Source organism: Brienomyrus brachyistius, chromosome 18, assembly GCF_023856365.1.
Source record: "Brienomyrus brachyistius isolate T26 chromosome 18, BBRACH_0.4, whole genome shotgun sequence".
NCBI classification, from domain to species: Eukaryota; Metazoa; Chordata; class Actinopteri; order Osteoglossiformes; family Mormyridae; genus Brienomyrus; species Brienomyrus brachyistius.
In genome coordinates, this window is record NC_064550.1 from 2,908,851 (window position 1) to 2,930,158 (window position 21,308).

Here is a 21,308-nt window from a genome sequence, read left to right on the forward strand (position 1 = left end):
TGGGGCAGTAATGAACAGAGGGCTGGGTATAGTATTCCATATTTTTATTTTATACCATTTATTTGAACATTGACATTTTGGATTTTTTTCAGATTTTTGTCTGTTGTTTACAGTAATGAGTGTTTTATTTCAGTACACTGAACTACAGAGTTAAGTTCCCTTTGCTCACATTTTCTTAAACTGCTAGGTTTTCAGTTTGGCAGTAAGTGCATAACTGTGTCAGGAAATTAATAAGCATGATTATAGTCTAATGTGTGTGTCATTTGAAAAAAATACGAGTTAATATCAGCCAGGCTTTGAATTTCCTTAATGTTTCTTTAATGTAGTTCACATAGACAGGTGGAAAGTTTTTTGCACCAGTTAAGTGCTCCAAAGCCACTAGAAGAGAGATTGTAACAAATAAATGAAAAACAAATCATGATGATGTCCTCAAAGCTTCTCCTGGTAAGGACTGCGGTTGCCGGACAGCCAAGCAGCTCAGACGGGAAATCTTTCACCTTGGCTTCCAACTCTAGTTCATTCTCTGGGGTTTATAAATCTCCCAAAGCCAGCTGGTAGATGTAATCTCACCAGTGTGTCTTGGGTCTTCCTTGGGTCCACTGTCCGTTGGGACATATATTGGGACCTGTCACGATCGGGACGAGCAGAACGGCGATCGTGCGGGCAGGCGGGTAAGAAACAGGCTGGAAGCCGAGAATCAGGGCAAACGAGGGGTTTAATCTTGAGATGAGGGCACGAACATCGACTTACATCAGGTAACATCAATGACAGACAAAGGCATTAGGCAAGACGTGGACTTAAAAGGACAAGATTGGTTGAAAATAATCAGACAATAATCAGGGCACGATCAGGAAAGCACACGTGGATAATTAGGGGGCGTGGCACACACAAGGAGCCGACGGGCCGGGCATCACAGGGACCCATCCAGCTGGCATACTCCTAAGATGCCTGAATTAACTTATCTGAGTCCTCTCAATTCACACAAGCAGCAGCTCTACCTTAAGGTTCCTCTGGATTCCAATATCCTCATCCTGTCATGAAGAGTGAGTCTCTGCTGTGGAGAAACCCAATTTCAGCCACTCATATGTGTGATCATATTCTTTTGGTCAAGACCCAGAACTCCGGAGCATAGCTGTGGATAAGAATATAGATTGACGGTTGAACTGTTAGTCTCATCTTATGACTTTACCGCTTTACCTCCGCTGCCCTCCACGGTGTAGATAAAACTGCATTCACCAAACCAATCCAACTATCCATTACCAATTTCCCATAACCTTTTACTTGAATGAACAAGGTCCCAAAATTTATGAATATAAACTCTTTTCAAACTCCTTCACTAAGGACAGACTCTAACCGCTCACTTGAAAGAAGTAGTGCACTCCTTTCCAAGATAATGTCTCGCCCTTGGATTTGATCTTGTTAATCCCCACTGCTTCTCATTTCCTATTATTCAGTAGCGCTTAAGGTCAGGGTCAAATGAAGCCAAGAGCATGACATCATCTGCAAGTACCAGGGATGTCATCCCCACCACCCCACCCCCCATAGTGGACGTGCTTCCAGCCAATGAAAATCACTAATGGAAGTGGAGACAAAACGGACTTTTGGCTGTGGCTAACACCAGCACTAATGGCTTTGATTTTATGCCAATGATGTGGACATGACTTATGCTTCATTCATATAGGGAAAGAATAGCATGCAGATACAGTCTCAATGGCCCATATTCCTGGAGCACATTCCAATAGACTGTGTTAGCGTATTGCTGCAAACTGTCATATAGCCATCTGAGAGTTTTCACTGAGTTGTCTCGCAGCCAAATTCTGCTTTGAAGTTCCACCATCTGGTAGAGTCCCCATTCCTGTGCCCTGACATAGGCTTTTCCAGGGATCCTGGACTGCTTATGTGGGTCATCCTGGTCTATTTGGCATTTTCCCTCTGCATCAAATCCAAATCAGCACCATGTGGTGACTGGTTCTTAGTTTTCTCCGCCTTCTTCACCAGAGTGCCCAAAATACCAGGTTGAAATCTCTCAATATGACCACAGATTCCATAGGTGGTACCATTCAGCATCTCACCACTTACAATGGGGACTGTCACCTTGATGAGCCACAGCTGTCAGGCGGAGCTACAACAGACTGGCTGCGTCTGAATGGTGTGGCAGAATTCCCCCAGCTAGGTCATGCCCTTGGATTAGAAGGTTCATAAGCACCAATAACAGTCAGAGTTAATCTCTGTGCAATTCGCAGTCACATAGAGGCAACCTTCGCAATTCCAGCTGTACAGCTATCAGCCTGAGGCTCGTCAGCATCTCCACATCCTCCAGAGGTATTTCACCTTAAATCCAGAGTAGATGAGACTCCACCATTGATGAAGTGGTCTCTCACTGTGCCCACACTGTGCATGATCAGTGCTCATACCTTCAGTATCACCTACTTTGACCATGAACCTCCAGATCTCCCATTCACCTTAGAAAAGGGGATTTTACTATCCAAAAGACTGGCTAAAGAGGTACGTCTTAAGCCTTGACTTAAAAGCAAAGATTGTGTCTGAGTTCCGAACACTAATAGGAAGTTTATTCCATAACTCTGGTGCTTTATGAGCAAATAATCTTCCCCCAAAAATAATTATCCTCGTTTAATCCATCTGGATCCTGCTACCCAAATGGCACTGCACCAGATTACCAACTTTCATCTTGCAGGTAGATAGCCATTTTCAGTTGATCCCGGCCAGGTTACATGAGTGGCCACCAGGAAACAGCACTACCAGGTCTAGCCCCAGGGGTGGGTCCCAGTAACTTTATTCTGGACAGGGGACATGTGTTCTTTAGGGTAACTTTCTTTGGTGGTCTGTTTCCGGCCTCACCTTACACACCCCTTTGCCGATGGAACACAAGCTCAGGAGAGCATATCTCTGTGGAAACTGAATTTGAACAACATGATATTAAGATTTATTCATTACAAAATGACAAGCGTATACTGCATGCTCCTCAGATTCCTCTTCCTTTACGAATTTCCATAACGTCTCCATAGCAGTAGCAGAATAACGGAACACTTATGCTTTCTTGATTATGCATACCAGCCGTATAACTGCATTTTGCTGCATTCAAAAATGACCTGACTGCCATGATTTACAAAGTTTGCAGTTAATATAATTGATATGCACTTAAAATGTGTCTTTCATCCCTGCGTCTTTCATTTTAATGATATATTTGGGTTTTTTTGCATACTTTTGCAATACTGTTTCCAATCAATCGCGTTAGATAAATGTTTTAAAGCCACCCGCCATTTTGCCAATGAGCTGAATTTAATAGCCAATTAGCTGTTAAAGAATATAGTTTGGTTCTGCTTTTTTCATTTGTCTCTGCAGAGGATGTTGTGTAACAATGACATAAAATAGGATGGGTATAATTAATTTGAATTTCTTGCAGAAATGTCACATTTTAAGTCAGTAAAAACATTAGAATCATCGATCAACACTAACCCAGTGCTTAAACGTTGTTAAAAATAAAGATATTCTGGCATTATTTCCCAAAAGGGGAGCCAAAAACAGTAGCATAGATTCAGATCTAACACAGAGAATGGAGACTCATATCATAGTGCACTGTATCTGTGACCTTGACTTACGCTTTACTACACTGACTAAAGTATTGATTGCTTCTAATGGGTGAAATATAAGTTGTGACACATGAATCCGCAGAAGTCAAGTATTGACTGCTTTTTTTGCTTAACAGAAAGGATAGTAGGTCAGTAAGTGGGCCAACTGCAATGGTAAATGAACTAATATTTAAGATATCAGGATTCTTTTCTTAGGCTAATGTTTGGCTCGGTGCAATCTTAATAACTGCCAAATAATTGTTTGGAATTCTCAATCCTTTGTAAACATTTCCTAGATTATATTGAACAAAATGGTTCTTATAGGCTTGTTTTAAGTAAGTTTTTGATTAAGACTTTCAGCTTTCCCCAGTAAAAAGTTTTATATATGATTGAACAAACAGTGAAAGAACAAACAATTATTACAGTGCAGAAATTTTCTTTGATATGTAAAACAATTACAAAAGGGAATGGAAATCATTTCTAGTTTAATTTTTGAAGCCTGATCAAATGAATCGTGAGTTGAACGTCATTGCGCTGCTTTCTTTCAGGTTGGTCTCTTTTATGTCCTTCTCCTTCCTTAAACGTGCACATCTGACCCCTCTACCCGTTTTAAGCACCTGCAGACCCACCAGGCACCATGAAGGAGAAGGAGATCTATTGGCTTGGGGATAGAGCTTTGTTAGGTTTTCAATGAGAATCCACAAGTTCTTATTTGAAACATGGCTGGAGAAACAGGGAATCGGTCGGGGCTGGCGTGTGCATGGGAATATTTATGGCATCCATAGTGTAATGGTAGTAGGCCTGCATCTTACTTTTCATTTTAGACGACAGGACAGTTCCCAGCGCCTGGGGAAATGTATACACTGCTCTGCTCTGGCAGCCGAGCAAACAGAAGGCGTGGCCGCTAAATGAGAAGTGGCTAAATCAAAAGGGCTTTTGACACTTGCAAGGGGCAACCATTCCAAAAATGTCCACTTTCATTTTTTGGGTGCCTTTAAGAAAGAACGGGATACTAAGTTAGTAAACATTTGTGCATGATTGCATTACTTTATGTTATGGGTCTGTCTGTCTGTCCATCTGCTCAGTAGGTTTAGCCTTTGTGTCTGTGATCAGAAGGTTGCTGGTATGAGCCAGACCGTGGCACATTTGCGGGTCCTTGAGCGAGGCCCTTAACCCCCCGGGTCCCTCAGCACCACAACAGGTTGCTATCCTTTGCAGCCAGCTTGCTTTCACCTGCAGAGAGCAAGTTGGGGGAGGCGTAAAGAGAATTTCCCCATGGGGATTTTCTATTATTAATAAAAACCTCCACTGATTCTTGTTTTTGTAAGGCTTCCTGGAGTATTACCACTGCAAGTCGTTTTCGAATTCCTTCAGATGTTCTTTGCATTTTCTTTAAAGTTTTGGTTGTGGAGTTAATAGCTACTTCATTTTAATAATGTTTTCACAAACCAAAAAACAAATGCCTTTGCAAGTGGTTGGCAAACTGCTGGTCAGGCATGACCGCTTGTGCTAATTACTGTCCAGTAACAATTAAGTGCATTATATTGTGCTGGTGGACGCTACAGTTAAACACATGATGTCACGTGATATGTAAATACCAATGCCTTTATAAAAAAACAAACAAACAACTGAAGAACATAAACCCCATGCTACATCGTCTAATGCTTTCTGAGTTGGTGATTGTACGTAAGTAACTAGCATAAGACGTCTATCAACAAACTTCGTCTTCCAATTTCAGTCTGTTCACAGTTCTCCAGAGGAGTATATGCTATCTTCGGGTTCTATGACAAGATGTCCATGAACACGCTGACCTCCTTCTGCGGCGCACTCCACACGTCCTTTGTAACACCCAGCTACCCCACAGACACGGACGTACAGTTTGTCATCCAAATGCGGCCATCACTGCAGGGGGCTGTCCTAAGTCTCCTGGCTTACTACAAGTGGGAAAAGTTTGTCTACATTTATGACACGGAAAGGGGTGAGTTCAGCAGTCAACTTTGTAATGTTTGCTTTATTTCTAGGCCATATAGTCTACTACATGTTTATATGAGTGGACAGATACGAAACATTTTGTATTTGAAATATATACAGGCATCCCACCAGATACGTTCAGGGAGGCAGATGAGGGACATGTGGGAGGTGGAGGAGGGATGCTGGGCAGTCTAACAATATACTTTATCTTTGGGGACATTGCGCTTGATTCGTGGGTGTTAAGGAGCTGCTGTCAGTTTGTGAGAGGCTCCCAGAACTTCTGTGAGATGTGAGATGTCTGTATACATTTTTATTGCATGTGATCTTTCTATGTTTGAGCAGGATACCTTCCACAGGCTAAAAAAAAAAAACCTGCTAATTGCTCTCTGTAAATGACAGTGAGTGAATGGACCCTGCGATTGATGGGCATCCTGCTTAGGGTGTTCCCTCTCTTCTCTGCCCTATAAGTAGAATGGGAGGCTTGATTGAGTTTAGAGAGGGTGTGATTGTTAGAGCAGGAGAGCTCTGGCCAGATCTGTTTTGGTTGTGTTTTTGTCAGCATTTTCCAGAGCAGAGCCTTTGGGACAGGCTGTGTCCTCAGGCTCCTTACTCTGGAGCTGTACAGGTTCTCAGAAGGAACATTTGAATACACATTGTAGTTTTCTTGTGGGTCAGGCACATACTGTGCTAGCTGGAGATAGAGACAGTAATGTTTGTAATGTGTTTGCTGTGGTTCATGGTGCATCCGTACTAATAACACAGCTGCTTGAACAGCTAGACTAGATTGTAATAACACTCATCTTTAAGCATATATATACACACACATACATATATTATATATTACATATACACACATATCAGTAATCCTAATAAATTGTGTTTATTAACACATTTTATTAATTTCTTGATAAAATTACTGATAATTCTATGATCTTTTGTAATGACAGATGTAAGTCTAGATAAATAGAAATCATCTACAAAAACAACTTTCATAGCAATGACTGCATAGCAACTGAAAATCATTAATAAATACTAATTATTTCAAGGCAAGATAGTATTATATAGGATAACTGTCATGACGTAGCGGGGTGCACGGAACGGGGAAGCAGGAGAAGGACACGACAGCACTACACAATTAGACTTCAATGACAGACCTAGGTAAACGTACAAGAACGCTGGCTGAAATACACAGGACTAATCAGAAATAACACGAAACAGCTGGTAAATGCAGGGATTCCACTTGAGGTTAACGAGGGGGCGTGACACACAGGAGGATCGGACGAGCAGGGCATGACAATAACACGTGTCTGGGAGAGTGAAAATATATACAACACACTATTAAAATCTTAGGCACACAATGTTTAAGGCCATTTATAGTAAGTACATATTTGCCCAGAAAAAAATAACATTACAACACATGCAAATAAATAGTAAAATAAAAAAAATAACAAGAATTTCATCGGTTCTCCAAAAAGTTGATTGATTATTATTATTATTATTATTGTTATTATTATTGAGAAAAGAAGGGTCAGAAAATGGAGCCTTTTCCAACAACAGACTCAGTACGTTACGCCACTGAGCCACAGTCAGCTGAAAGAGCTTAACGTGCAATTTAAAGAATAATGTGCGCAGTTATAACTTATAACAGAATGACTTGCACGAAATTCAGTATTTGCATAATAATGGGACATTTATGATTGCAATCCACCTCCACCTGAACTTTAGACAAAAGAAAACCAGGTTGTGGCCAACACATATTGCTTAAATTTCATATAAAAGAATCCCCCCCCCATTCTATTGTAAAATAAGATCTATATACCTCTTGTGAAGATCTTACTAAGCTCTAGAGACAGACGGCTTTATCTGAGTCAGAGGCAGGCGTTTCCTCATGCCAACACTGGGTGAAAAAAAAAACAAAAATAAAGAAATGAGGTCAACAAGCTGGGTCACATTCATAAAACTTAAAGGTCATTTCCAATCTAGGCCATCTCCTTTCTCCAAAATATGGGTGATATATTCTCATTATGGAGCCCCTCATACAGTGCATATACTGTAGTGTAGGGTGACAGGGAGCCAATCCAATGATCCCCAGGGAGCCAGGCTGAGAACATACTGGGCAAAAGAAACAGAAGATCACTAGACACACAGTGGGGTCTGATCCATTTGATCAAAAGGACTGTGGGAGAAAAGCGCATGGAGAGACAGTGAAAAGAGTGAACATGTAGACACCACACATACATAACTGCCGCAGTTACATATGTAGCTGTTCATTTGCATTGATTGTATATTCCAAAAGCAGTTTATAAAAAACAAAACAGTTCAAAGATAGACCAAGCCTGAGATTAGGCTTTGATAATCTCTACAGGTGCCTTGTGAGTAATTTCAGTTTAAAAGTGCCAAACACATCATCCTTGTTACATTATAGCTACTGAAGATTCCTAGGTACCAGTTCTCACCCACCTTCCATTTGTCCTTGTTAAAACCTATTTTTTTACAGTGTGATGAACGTGCCTTATGTTCCCACTGAGCCTCCTCAGAGCTCAGAGAATTTCCTGTCAGAGAACAATATCCCCATGACTGAGGTCTTCTCTCCTGCCCATCCTGTTGTCCCTGACCCCAGGGAAAACTGTCATGTCTGCCTCCAGTCAGCACTCCACGCAGCCGCATCAACTAAACTATACTTAATCGTTGTACTATAGAAACACACTTGCAGTATTTCCCATTTAATAACCTCTTTCCTTACATGAATGTACAGCTGTACTCCGCTGTGCTGTGTTGTGTTAATATATACATATCAGAAGCTAAATGCATGTGTTTCTACATAGGAAGGATATTTGAAGATTAAAATCAGATTTACTTTGAAGAAAAAGCTGAAACCCACTGGATAATTAACAATTCACACATGATTACTACATGGCAAAACCAAAACGGCATTAAGAGTATTCATATGAGAAAAACATAACCCTTTGCATTGTTCACAGGCCTCTCAGTACTACAAGCCATAATGGAGTCAGCGATGACAAGTAACTGGCAGGTGACGGCACGGTCTGTAATGAGCATCGTAGACGCTGATGAGTATAGAAGAATCATTGAGGAGATGGACAGGAGACAAGAAAAGTATTTCTTGTTGGACTGCAAAGTGGAAAGGATAAAGACGATTCTGGATCAGGTATTACCAATATAATACTCACTTCCAGGCCTGCAGATCTTGAAAAATAGTACAAGAAATAAAACTAAATCCTAAATTTCTATCTAAAACTAAGATGCTGTAACAGGCAATAATCTCAAACAGAATCTGGTGCACGTAGCCTTTGACAGAGTTTGTATTTTATTTTTGATAAAACCAAAATACTAGTCTCTATAGTTGAATTTGAAAGGCTTGGTCACATGACTATAATTAAAGGGTAACGGTATGAAACAGCACAATGGCAATTCTATTTGAAAGTATTCAATCATGCAGTGCTGTGTGTTGTGAAACAAACAAACACAACCAACAAACAAATCAATAAATAAAAACATCAAAGACTTAGATTTTGGGATCTAGAAGTAGCAGCTTTACTGATGCTGAAACAAAAAAAACACAACAATTTATACATAATTCATGGAAGGAGGGACAAAATAATTATTCAGTACCATAAACCCTGTGAAGACAGATTTACTTAAAAATGTTCAATATTACGATTGCCCATTACACGTAAATTAAAAATTATATACGAAATATATAGTACTATTCCTATCAGTAATAGCATGCTGTATTGATGTCATTTATAAAAACCATCTAGGATTCTTTGTTTGTTTTATTGACGCGTTAAATCCAGTTTATTTCTCTAGGTTGTAGCGCTTGGGAAGAACAGCCGAAACCACCATTACATCCTGGCTAATCTGGTGAGTTTTTGGCATTCACACATTTTGCTAGCGAAAAAACATACATACACATTCATAAAATATAAGATCTTAAAGTATTTTATCCGAAAGTTTATGAAATGCAGTGGTGCAGTGATTAGCACTGTTGATCTAGGACCATGGTTTGAGTCTCCACCATGACTTTTTGTGTTGTTTTCTCTGACGTTCCTTCCACAGTTTAAAAACTTGCTGAATGAATTGTTGCTGAATTTTCTGTGTGCGGGTGCCCTGCGCTGGGTTGGCATCCCATGCTGGGGTATTCTATGCCTTCCGCCCATAGCTTCCAGGATTGGCTCTAACCCCCCCGTGACCCTGCATAGGACAAGCAAGGATAAATATGAATGGATGTTTACAGCAAACTATATAATGTGATTAAATAAATGAAAATAATTAGTATCAGGTTTAGTGTTTTACAAATGCTGTATACGTTAGCAGGAAAGCTATTATCACAGACAACAGCAGACACAGTATCTGTCCTATTCCTGGAAATGTTGTAGCAGCTCTCTGTGCAGATGAACTGACGCCATAATGGCAGCTAATGAAATGCAAACTCAGAGCCAGGCTACCAGCAGCTTGCTGTCTTTTGTGGTAGAAAGTTCAGATATTTCCATTTCCTACAGAGAAGATGGCCTTTTACGCATTAACCATTTTAAAGCTGGACATTATGTGTGCTATGGGCAGCTTGTGGCTCAGTGGGCTAAGCCTGTGTCCTTGTAATCAGAAGGTCGCAGGTTCGAACGTCTGCGGGTCCTTGAGCAAGACCCTTAACCCCCAGCTGCCTGGGTGCTGCTATGGGTGGCAGCCCTTCACAGTCAACTTGCTCTGCAAAGATCCCCCTACAGGGGATCAATAAAGTATCAATAGTCTACTGAGGCGAATGGAACCGCAACCTTACGAAGTGCAGAACAGTGTGACCTATGCTTATCACAATGAAGGTAGAGTGGACAGTGACCTCTTCAGCGATCAGAGAATAATGTAAAAAAAAAACAAAATTATCAGTAAACCAAAAGAAAGAATTTTACGAAAAGTATTCTGTTAGCGGGCAGCATGGTGGTGCAGTGATTAGCATTGTTGCCTCACGCCTCTGGGACCCGGGTTTGAGTCTCCGCCTGGGTTACATGTGTGTGGAGTTTGCATGTTGCACAGTCCAAAAGCATGCTGAGGCTAATTGGAGTTACCAAATTGTCCATAGGAGTGCATGTGTGAGTGACTGGTATGTGTCAATACTCACACAAGTGTGCCCTGCGATGGGCTGGCCCCCCATCCTGGGTTGTTCCCTGCCTCGTGCCCATTGCTTCTGGGATAGGCTCCGGACCCCCCGCGACCCAATTGGATAAGCGGTTTGGAAAATGAGTGGATGGTATTCTGTTAGCAAAAGTATTCCATTAGTCCATGAACCACTAACATTAATTAACTTTAGGCTGGAACTTTAAGTTCAGTGTTTTTTGTCACCTATAAAATCATCACCACTAAGACAAAGCCACTCACAGCCATTGTGTGTTGTTTTTCCATTTTTATTAATTCTGTTGTTTAGGGTTTTTCAAATATGAGCCTGGACAAGGTCATTGCTGGGGGAGCCAACATAACTGGGTTTCAGATAATTAACCCCGAGAAACCCATTGTACAACAGTTTCTCCAGCGATGGAATCACCTGGATGAAAGAGAATTTCCAGAAGCGAAAGGCACGCCTCTGAAGGTAAGCGAGCGTAACGCGTGAACAATTAAATGATGATTCTAGTTTTACTTGCTCTTTTCCCCATCCTCTTTGTTTTCGAGAGAGAGCTATTGACTAGGTAAAGCACCTTGTATATGTCACGGGTCGTACCAAACAGGAGATCGCTCAGGCAGCGAGAGCGATCAGGAACAGGCAGGCAGGCAGAAAACGGATCAAACAGGGGTTTATTCGGGCACGCGAGTCGAGAAACACCAGGTAACATCAATGACAGACAAAGGACTCAGGTAAGACACGGACTGAAATACACAGGACTGATCAAAGTAACTAGACACAGCTGGGTACAATAGGGGAAGAACACGTGGGTAATCAGGGGGGTGTGGCACACAGGAGGAGCGGACGAGCTGGGCATGACAGTGTAGTGTTTGCATGTGCGTATGTGTGAAAGAAACAACATTTGAATGCCCCTAGGGCTGCTGGTGCCATTGCTTGAAAAAATGCTTCTCACCAACACCAGTCTTAATATAGATAGCACAGTCCCTAAATGGATCTTCACTATAATATTAACCTGAGACTTGATCTGAGGCCTCAAAGATTCTGGACAGCTGGATGAAAAAAGGGACAAAACTAATCAATACTTGGTATTGTGTTGCCAGATGTACTTGGAAAGCCAATATAGTGAGCGAAGAGGTGCATGAAGGTTTATAACACCTCCGAAAGTAAGCCTTGGAGGACATGACACTGGAACCTGAAGGGACGTTTTTAGGACCTGAAATGACTTTAGAAGCTAAATGTTAAGTAAACTGATAATACTTTACTTTGTTGGGGCACAAATCATGTAGTATTATGCTGTTACTTATGTATTAATTAACCACAAACTAAGTCTTATTTACATGCTAATGAATCGTGATGCATGTTTTATCTCCAGCAGTTACTATATTTGTTACTATATCTGTTAATTCTGTAAATCTTTGTGAACTACTAAGTAACTACTGAAGGAACAGGTAATGAATAATATAAGAGAATACTGATCTCATGTTTGTTCATCATTAATGAATTGTGACACATTTTTTATCTCAAGTAGCAATTATATTTGTTCATGACTTGTACATCAGTAGTAAATGAGTTATTAAAAAGTGTTTGTGCATCGTCAAGTAAAGTGTTATCAGTAAATTTTCACTCTTGTTCCCCTTCATGTGTTTAAGCATATAACTTGTGAAGGTAGACTTGATTAAGGAGAGTGAAGTGTATTATTTGGGATGCTAATTTTAGTTTTAATGGTGGATTTAATTTGTAAATATTCCAAACACGGCTTATTCTCAATTCCGTATTTCTGAATTAAGTCTTTGAAGGACTTGAAATCGTTGTTATTGGAAAGGCGGTGGAGATGTATAATCCCTTTCTGTTCCCACACGCGATAGTGAATAGTGAGATTTTGAAGTTGGACCTCCGGATTATTCCAGATTGGAGTGTATTCACAAGATCTGAGAGTGGAGTTATTGAGTTTGGTTGCTTTCCACCAGGCTGTCAGTGTTGTGGAAATGGCAGTATTGGTAAAGCTGCTAGGTTTCTTTATGAAATACTGAGAAAAAGTATGTCAGCAAGTTTGAGATTCTTACAGTACAATTGCTCCAACTGTAACCATGAGCTGCTGTTACTACTGCAGTGTAACCATTTAGTTAAGTATTGCCGTTCATTTGTTAAGTAAACATTAAAAAAATCTGGACCTTATAATCCGCCTTGAGAATTATTTTTCTGTGGAGTGTTTTATTTTTGCGTTTTTGTTTTTCCAGTAAAAATGTGAGATTAAAGAGTTTGAAACCATTTTTCTGAAGGCATGACGGGAATTATGGTTTTATTATGAGTATGCTGAGCAATACTGAGTAAAGTAAATAATCTACGGATGTTGTCCGAGGCCCATGTCTTGACTTGATGAAACCTGTCTGACCAGGAGATACAGTATGGATGACTGTCTCTAACTGAGTGGCTGGAGCTTTTGTAATGATTTTCTGGTCTTAGTGAGAGTCATCGGTAATCACAAACATACATCACACTAGGCATGTGTAAAAAAAGAAAAGTTTACTGTTAAACGTTTAGCTTTAATGAAAATCATCATTTCCTACACAATACAAGACTAACATTTATTCCTCTGTAAGGTGGAATTCTGTGCTTTGTACAACAGGTCCTCATTTGAAATAGATATTTCATTGTGCATTCTTACTTTCATTATGTAAACGTGGTCTCGTACGATTCTACCAAGAATATTGACAGTGAGTTTTTGGCAGCACTTTGATCCAATCGGATTCCCCTTTTGTTTCAGTATACGTCAGCGTTAACCCATGACGCGATTTTGGTGATTACGGAAGCATTCCGTTACTTGCGGAGGCAGAGGATTGACGTATCCCGGAGAGGTAACCCTGGAAACTGCCTTGCCAACCCCGCTGTGCCCTGGAGTCAAGGCAGTGACATCGAGAGAGCCCTAAAAATGGTATGGAAAATTTCTGTTTTCCAAATATAAACTTCATTATTTAAGAAATTCACATGGAATGACAATATAGTTCAGAAAGAAGAAGAAATACCTTTGGTCGTATTGTCTGATTGTACTGTTGCATGACAGGTTCAGGTGCAGGGCATGACAGGAAATATTCAGTTTGACACTGTTGGCCGAAGGTGCAACTACACTATTGATGTATACGAGATGAAGACAGAGGGAAGACAAAGGGTAAGCAATCAGTACCATATATGGATTTTTTTCACTGACCTAGAGACTTCCAACAGTCCTTCCTTTGATAAAATAATTTTACTTGCTGTTTATATAAACTGTAGGGGGAGAGATCAAAATACTTATTATATGCTCATGGGTGGAACTAAAGAACTGAGGAATGTACTTAAAAATGCAATGACATTTGCAAAGAAAGGCTAAAAGCGTTGATGGTGGAGCACCATCAATCAAAATCAATAACTCCACTCTCAAATCCTGTGAATTTAGAAAACTAGCAGCTCTAATACCTGCCTACCCAGCAGGTACTAGTCAGCAGGCGTGTTCATGTGAAGATGCGCAGGGCTGGAAATGTGCAGAGACTTCCTGGTTTGTCTGTTCACTGGTGCCCTCTGGTGGTTGTCTCTGCACTTTTTTTGAGGCTGTGACACTTGGGCTCAATTTGAGTGTTTCTGTGATAGAGAAGGATAAAGATTCCTTTTGCATGTGAAGCTGGAGAGTAATGCCTTGTGTAACCAAAACAAACATTTAATGTCATAATGGTGTGATTATGCTGATTTTGAGTTGAGGTATATGTAAGGACCCCCTACCAGAAATACCCTTTTAAAAAATAAGAACTGCCACTAATATTTGGAAAGTACTGGATTATTGTTTCTGAGTTGTTCCAGTCTTTAAGCCAAAAGTACTGTCTAACAGCTGTTGTTTAGAATACAATGAAACTGACAATGCTGTTTACTTGTCTCCACATTTTTTTATTGAAGCAATCATAATGAAAACCATGTGATATTCCCAGTATTAACAATGATGTATGCATAATTTTCAGATTGGCTACTGGAATGAGTATGAAAGATTTGTATATATAATGGATCAACAGGTCTCCAACGAGTCATCTTCTGTGGAAAATCGAACAATTGTGGTGACTACTATTATGGTAAACATTCAGTACAGTTATAAATATTCCATTAATTCCATTTATTCCTGGTAATAATGATGATGCTGCCACAAATGCATTCTGCTCTGTTTTGTTTTGTCACCTAAATGTTAAGCATGTTCGGATAGTGAGTGTATATGTAGTTATAGGTTAACAAAGTATTTGACTTGGATGTTTTGTCTTTGCATTTTGAGTTTGATATTGTAGTGACAATAAGCAAGCACACAAAAGGCAATGACTGTAAATAAATGAGCAGTAAAGGGTGAGATGGGTGAACAAAGTGCCAATGACAAAAATAACCAATGGTGAAAGGCCAATTGGTTAAAATATAGCATAATTGTATTATAGATTTTCCTGAAAAGATGATTGTACACTTGATACCAGCACGTCCAACCTAACTGTTTCTTATGTGCAAAAGAGAGCTAAATTCTTAAAATCCATCACAGACATTACTGTTACCTCATTGGCTGAGTCAGGTAGACATTCTGAGAGTCGTGTGTTATGCAGCTGCTTCTGCGCAGTACAGAGCGTTGTCAACGTGCGCACGTTTGTAATTAACACCGCAGTGAAAATGCATTCACAAACATAAAACAGGCTACATTTAATTAACAGGAAGCTCCCTATGTGATGTACAAGAAAAATTATTTACATCTGGAAGGGAATGACAAGTATGAAGGCTACTGTGTTGATTTAGCTTCTGAAATCGCTAAACACGTGGGGATTAAATACAGACTGTCTGTTGTGATGGACGGGAAGTATGGAGCCAGAGATCCAGACACCAAAACCTGGAATGGGATGGTGGGCGAGCTTGTATATGGAGTAAGTAAAAGGCTTGAAAAAATACAGTAACAATCTATTTCATGCATGTATCGTAAATAAACCATTACATCTTGTTATGCTGTTGTTAATACATAAATAGTGCACTCTGTTAGTTGACTGTTTAATTTTTTTTTCCACATAAATTACTGATATGATTTTTTTTTTTATCATATCGGTATTATTCCATTACACTAATAAAAAGTATTGTACTGAACTCACATCTAGTATACTGTATTAGTAATTTTAAATTAAATTTTAATTTTGTCATAATGAATGACTTTAGTCCGCATTAGTTTATGCAAATAACATCAAAATATTTCGGTTAGTAGAACAACATTGTTTTTCATAAGATTTTCCAAGTCATTACAATATCATCTAAAGTAATAAAAGGTTTAGATAACAAAGGATTAAACAAACAGCTGATACATTGAAAACTAACGTATGCCCTGTGTGTTAACTTTTCCAGCGAGCTGATATTGCTGTTGCTCCGTTAACTATAACGCTGGTACGGGAAGAAGTCATTGACTTTTCTAAGCCGTTTATGAGCCTGGGAATCTCAATCATGATTAAGAAGCCCCAAAAGTCAAAACCTGGAGTGTTCTCCTTCCTGGACCCCCTGGCCTATGAGATTTGGATGTGCATAGTATTTGCCTATATTGGAGTGAGCGTGGTGCTGTTCTTGGTGAGTCGCTTCAGCCCTTATGAGTGGCGTTTGGATGACAGTGATGAGGGTAAAGACTGTCAGACTGCACCGGACCCACCGAATGACTTTGGAATCTTTAATAGTCTCTGGTTCTCCCTGGGAGCCTTTATGCAGCAAGGATGCGATATTTCGCCAAGGTTGGTTAATTCATCCATACCTATTGCCATTTTGCATTTTATAATCTTATAGCTGATCCCATGGTGTATATATGCTATAGTATTTCTCTTGGAACCACGTAACTCCCTTTTGTGTTCACCGTTCACCTACGTGTTCCCATAACACCCCTATTCTTCATAATTTCTCGCCTTCATGGGTTGCCTTTTCAAAATAACATATATCCACCATGTTGGGGACTGTAAAATGCATAGGGTTGTTTGCTGGTGTCTTTTAGCGTCAACATTTGGAGAACTACCGTGTTTTTGCTGCATAGTCTTTCCATGCTCATCTGTTTCCATACGAAAAGTAGAAAAATTATATATATATATGTATAAAGAATTGTATACATATATACATTTTTCAGACCAGCAAGCTAGTGAAGCAGCTTAAAGCAAATAGCTATTCCATGATGCATCTTATTCTGTCAAAGCCTCCTGCCATTTTACTATCCTGTCCATCCTTCCATAACACATAAAACTTCTCATGCAGTATTGTTGTGGTGCCACTCTATACATGGAAGAATCAGCAAGAGATTCATTGTGTTTTAACCATTACTGGTTGGCATTTAAAGGTTACAGCCCAGACCAGGGCATTTTATATTTATATTTATTTGCATCAAAATGATGCTTCTAGTATGCTTGAAGGTTAAATGAGTCAATGAAGAATTATGAATTACACTGGTCAACAAATATTGCCGGACAGTAATCCTAAGCACATGTCCAAATTCAACACAAAAATGATGACTCTGACTGCAGAATCAAGCTTCTGCCGTGGTCATCTCAGTCCCCTGACCTGAACCCCATTGAAAACCTGTGGGCGGAGCTGAAGAGAAGAGTACACAAGAGAGGGCCGAGGACCCTGGGTGATCTGGAGGGATTCTGTAAAGAGGAATGGATTCAGATGCCCTGCTCTGTATTCTCCAACCTTATAAAATGTTATAGGAGACTGAGTGCTGTTATACTGGCAAAGGGAGGTTGTACAAAGTATTAGAAGCAGGGGTGCCAATAACTGTGGCACATGTGTTTTTTGTTAAAGATAAATATTTCTTGATGAAGGATTTTCTTACTTGGAATAAATTTTGTTAATGAAAGGTTGGATTTTTCTCAATTTTTCAGTGTGATATGAAGCTGCTGGTGGATTTTTCTCTGACCCTTTTACAAATCTTTACAAGGGGGCCAATAATTGTGGGGGACGCTGTATATACTATAATATATATAATTCTTTATTAAGAATGTATGGCCATATTAAAGTTTCATTTCGGGAAAATTATTGCAGTTTAGCATTGTAAAACTTCACAGAAGAATACTGTTTTATGACAGTTTGCAGACTGTAAGAGTTTTGGACATATTGAGAGGATCGTGTTCCTTGTCTGATAAGGATAAATGATATTATGACAACTGCAATTCCAGTATGTTTGCTGACTTCTGCTGAATGTTCCTGAAGCCAATTACAGCAGAAATTCATGCACTTCTTTGTTTTAGATGAGTCGCTTCCACCATGCTCATATATTGTAAATATACATATAGTGCAAGTTTAATAGTGCATCACCTGCGTGATAGAACATTTCTGATTATATATTTGAATACAGCGAAGAAAAAAAAATTTAGATTAATTTGTTTTGGAATTTATGACAAAAAAGGAAGAATTTGTTAACCGGTTTTTATAACCGCTTGTGCAGTGGTTTCCGCTGTTGCTTCACAACCCTGGGACCTGGGTTCGAGTCTCTGCCAGGATTCCATGTATGTAGAGTTCTACCTGTGTCGTTGTGGGGTTTCCTCCAGGTATTCCAGTTTTCCCCCCCACAGTCCAAAAACATGCTGAGGTTAATTGGAGTTGTCAAATTGCCTGTGTGTGTGTGAATGGTGTGAGTGTGAGTGTGCCCTGTGATGGGTTGGTGCCCCATCCTGGGCTAATCCCGGACACCTTGAATAGGATAAGTGGTCCTGTAGTCATGGGCTCCAAATTAAAAAAAATAATAATGAAAATTTACCTGTTTTAATGCAAACATTCATTTTACCATGTATATACAGTAGCGTACATAAGTCTAAGACCACATTGAAAATCTTGCAATATTACTTTAATCCTGGAAATAATGTTTTGACAAAATACATACCAGCATTTCACAGTGGATCAATCAAAAACAAAATTCCAATTAATGGTGAATCCAAGTTTGAGAATTGTGTCAGTAACAGAATGATTTAAGTAAGGAGATGAACAAAAAAGTAATCGATACCATAGTGAATCAAAACAACACTGTAACGCGATGCTGGGAAGATTCATGTCTAAGGGGTGTTTTGTCCACCTGGGAGTTGGAATCATGCACGGTATCGACTGCATCCCTGGCCGTCCATTCTGCAGAGATATGCCGTGCCCTCTGCTTTGGGTCTTTGTGGAGAGGGATGTATACTGCAGCAGGATAATGACCTGAGACACACTTCAAAGCTTTGCAAGAACTTAGAAGAGCAAGGAATGCCGAATGTAATTGACTTTACTCTTCAGTCACATGACCTCAACTCAATTAAACATTTATGGGGGCACTTCAGAACTGGGAAAACCAAGAATTCAGTAAGATGGCAAGATGGTCTTCGGAACATTGTTAAATCTTGTGTGCAAAGATTCAACTTTTCACTCAAATGGTGTTCCTGATAATATTTGTACTGCTTGACCATTTTCGTGTTAAATTATGAAAAAAAAACTAAGCACAAGCATTTTCTCTAGTGGTCTCAGGCTTTTGTACCCCACTGTAGGTGTGTGTGTATAAAATCATGCATTTAACATTAATGTTGTATAAATATATCATTCATTAACGTTTACGATTCGTGTTAAAATGATTTTTAAAAAGAAGCCACTTGGAGGCAGTGTTTGTAAGCAAACAACATGAAAATATCATACAATGCAAACTCATACGGCCAGGAGTTTATTATTAATAATTTATACACACAATTCCATAAAAATGTCAAAGATGTAGGTAGACTTAGAAAAAAAAAAACTTGAAGCTGTTTTGAAACATTAATTACCTGGATCAAAATGATTCCTATACTACACATTCAATGCAACAAACTATGTGTAATTTACCTGTGGTGATATTCTTTCAGCAGTTTGTGTTGTTTTTCACATAACCATTTCAATTTTGAGTTACGTGCGTTCAGTACTGCTATAAAAAATTATCTGTAAAAACGTAAAGAGACATTAAAGAGATCTTTCTATTGTATGTTTTGAAAGGTAGTATTTCCATTCTTCTTGTCTCTCGATAGTTAGATGTAGGAAAAAAAAAGAGGATTTTTGTGGACTCTTACTATTTACAGTAAATCTTCCCTGGGGGGTTTCAATCAGGGACGTCTAAATAAACAAGAGATAGGGTTGTCCTTGACTGTTTTTTTTTTTTTTGTGTGTTGTGCAAACCGGGTGACAACACAGATATTTCAACTATTTATGATTGGGTTTTCCTAGTTCTGCAACTACTTTGGAATACTCTCTTTAGACTATTGCGTTGCCTTGATTGTATTATACTCTACAATTGTATTTCTCATTCAACATAAATAAGGAAACTTTTTTTAATATTTTGGTGTTTGTTTTATGCTGTTAATTTCATTGACTGGGGTAAATCACTCTCTGTAAGCATGGCCTTCTTCCTTTTGCTTTGTTCATTTATTTATTTATTCTTTTTTTTTTTAGATCATTGCCGGGGAGGATTGTGGGTGGTGTTTGGTGGTTCTTCACCTTAATTATAATTTCATCCTACACTGCCAATCTAGCTGCCTTTCTCACTGTGGAAAGGATGGTCTCTCCTATTGAGAGTGCTGAAGACCTTTCCAAGCAAACAGAGATTGCCTATGGTACATTGGATTCAGGCTCCACCAAAGAGTTTTTTAGAGTAAGTTTTCATACTTTCTTCAATGGAAGATTCCATGAAAGTGGTATAATAAAGTATAATATCCCAAGTGTACAGTTTGCATAGCTTTGTTAGATCTGTTTTTCTTAGGTTCATTTTTATTTTGGGGTTGCACGCTAGCACCATGCTTAGCGCTGTTGCCTCACACCTCTAGAACCACAATTGAAGTGTCGTCCACAGCTCCATGCGTGTGGAGTTTGCATGTTCCCCCTGTGCCGTTGTGGGGTTTTCTCCAGGTACTCCAGTCCCCACCCCCCACAGTCCAAAAACATACTGAGGTGAACTGGAATTGCCAAATTGTCTGTAGGTATGCATGGTGTGGCCCTGCCCATTTCTACATACCAGATACACAGTGGCCAGTTTATTAGGCATACCTACTTGCTAAGCAGTCAGCCTACCCCTTTAAACAGCATACTATGCGGCTGAGAATAAATACGTAACATGCAGACAGGGTCACGAGGTTCACTGACTGTTTGACTGACAATTAGTACGGCGACGATGTTAAGTGATTTCAGGAACAGGCATCAAGCTGGAATTTCCACATACTACAATGTCTCGAGCTTACACAGACTGAGGCAATATAGAGCAGACATCCAATCAGTGACAGATCTGAGGGAGAAAATGTAGACACAGGTGAATGGTCAGACTCATCAAAGGTGACAGAATGACCATGAGTCCAATTAGGGAAGTCTTTACATGGAAGCATAATGCTGTTCTTAAGATTGCTTGAGATTGCTACACATACACTGAAGGGATTGCTGGGAAAGGAATTTGTATGTATTGTCTTGTCCTTCGTCTCAGCAACGTAGTTGAACCTGTAAGCAGTTCAGTGCACCTTTTGCATGTGATCAATGACCATATTGTTTCTTGAATCTTGACTTGCTTGTATGCTTCTTTTAAATTGCAGATCAGTTAAGTACAACAATCCCATGTTGGTCATCGATTTTTTTCA

At 39.6% G+C, this 21,308-nt stretch overlaps 1 protein-coding gene across 5 annotated transcripts in view; it reads left to right on the top strand.

Annotated features, from left to right (window-relative positions):
* The window catches only part of LOC125712669 (glutamate receptor 3-like), a 42,876-nt gene that overhangs the window by 12,651 nt on the left and 8,917 nt on the right, over positions 1-21,308 (top strand). For 4 of the 5 annotated variants that reach the window (XM_048982959.1, XM_048982961.1, XM_048982958.1 and 1 more), the window contains 10 exons: positions 5,329-5,568; positions 8,543-8,730; positions 9,393-9,446; positions 10,999-11,160; positions 13,457-13,624; positions 13,754-13,858; positions 14,679-14,786; positions 15,399-15,605; positions 16,072-16,445; positions 20,140-20,338. In XM_048982959.1, the coding sequence (XP_048838916.1) occupies positions 5,329-5,568; positions 8,543-8,730; positions 9,393-9,446; positions 10,999-11,160; positions 13,457-13,624; positions 13,754-13,858; positions 14,679-14,786; positions 15,399-15,605; positions 16,072-16,445; positions 20,140-20,338 (1,805 nt within the window). The remainder of the gene's footprint in view (positions 1-5,328; positions 5,569-8,542; positions 8,731-9,392; positions 9,447-10,998; positions 11,161-13,456; positions 13,625-13,753; positions 13,859-14,678; positions 14,787-15,398; positions 15,606-16,071; positions 16,446-20,139; positions 20,339-21,308) is intronic. The other variant, XR_007383368.1, reaches the window with a different exon arrangement.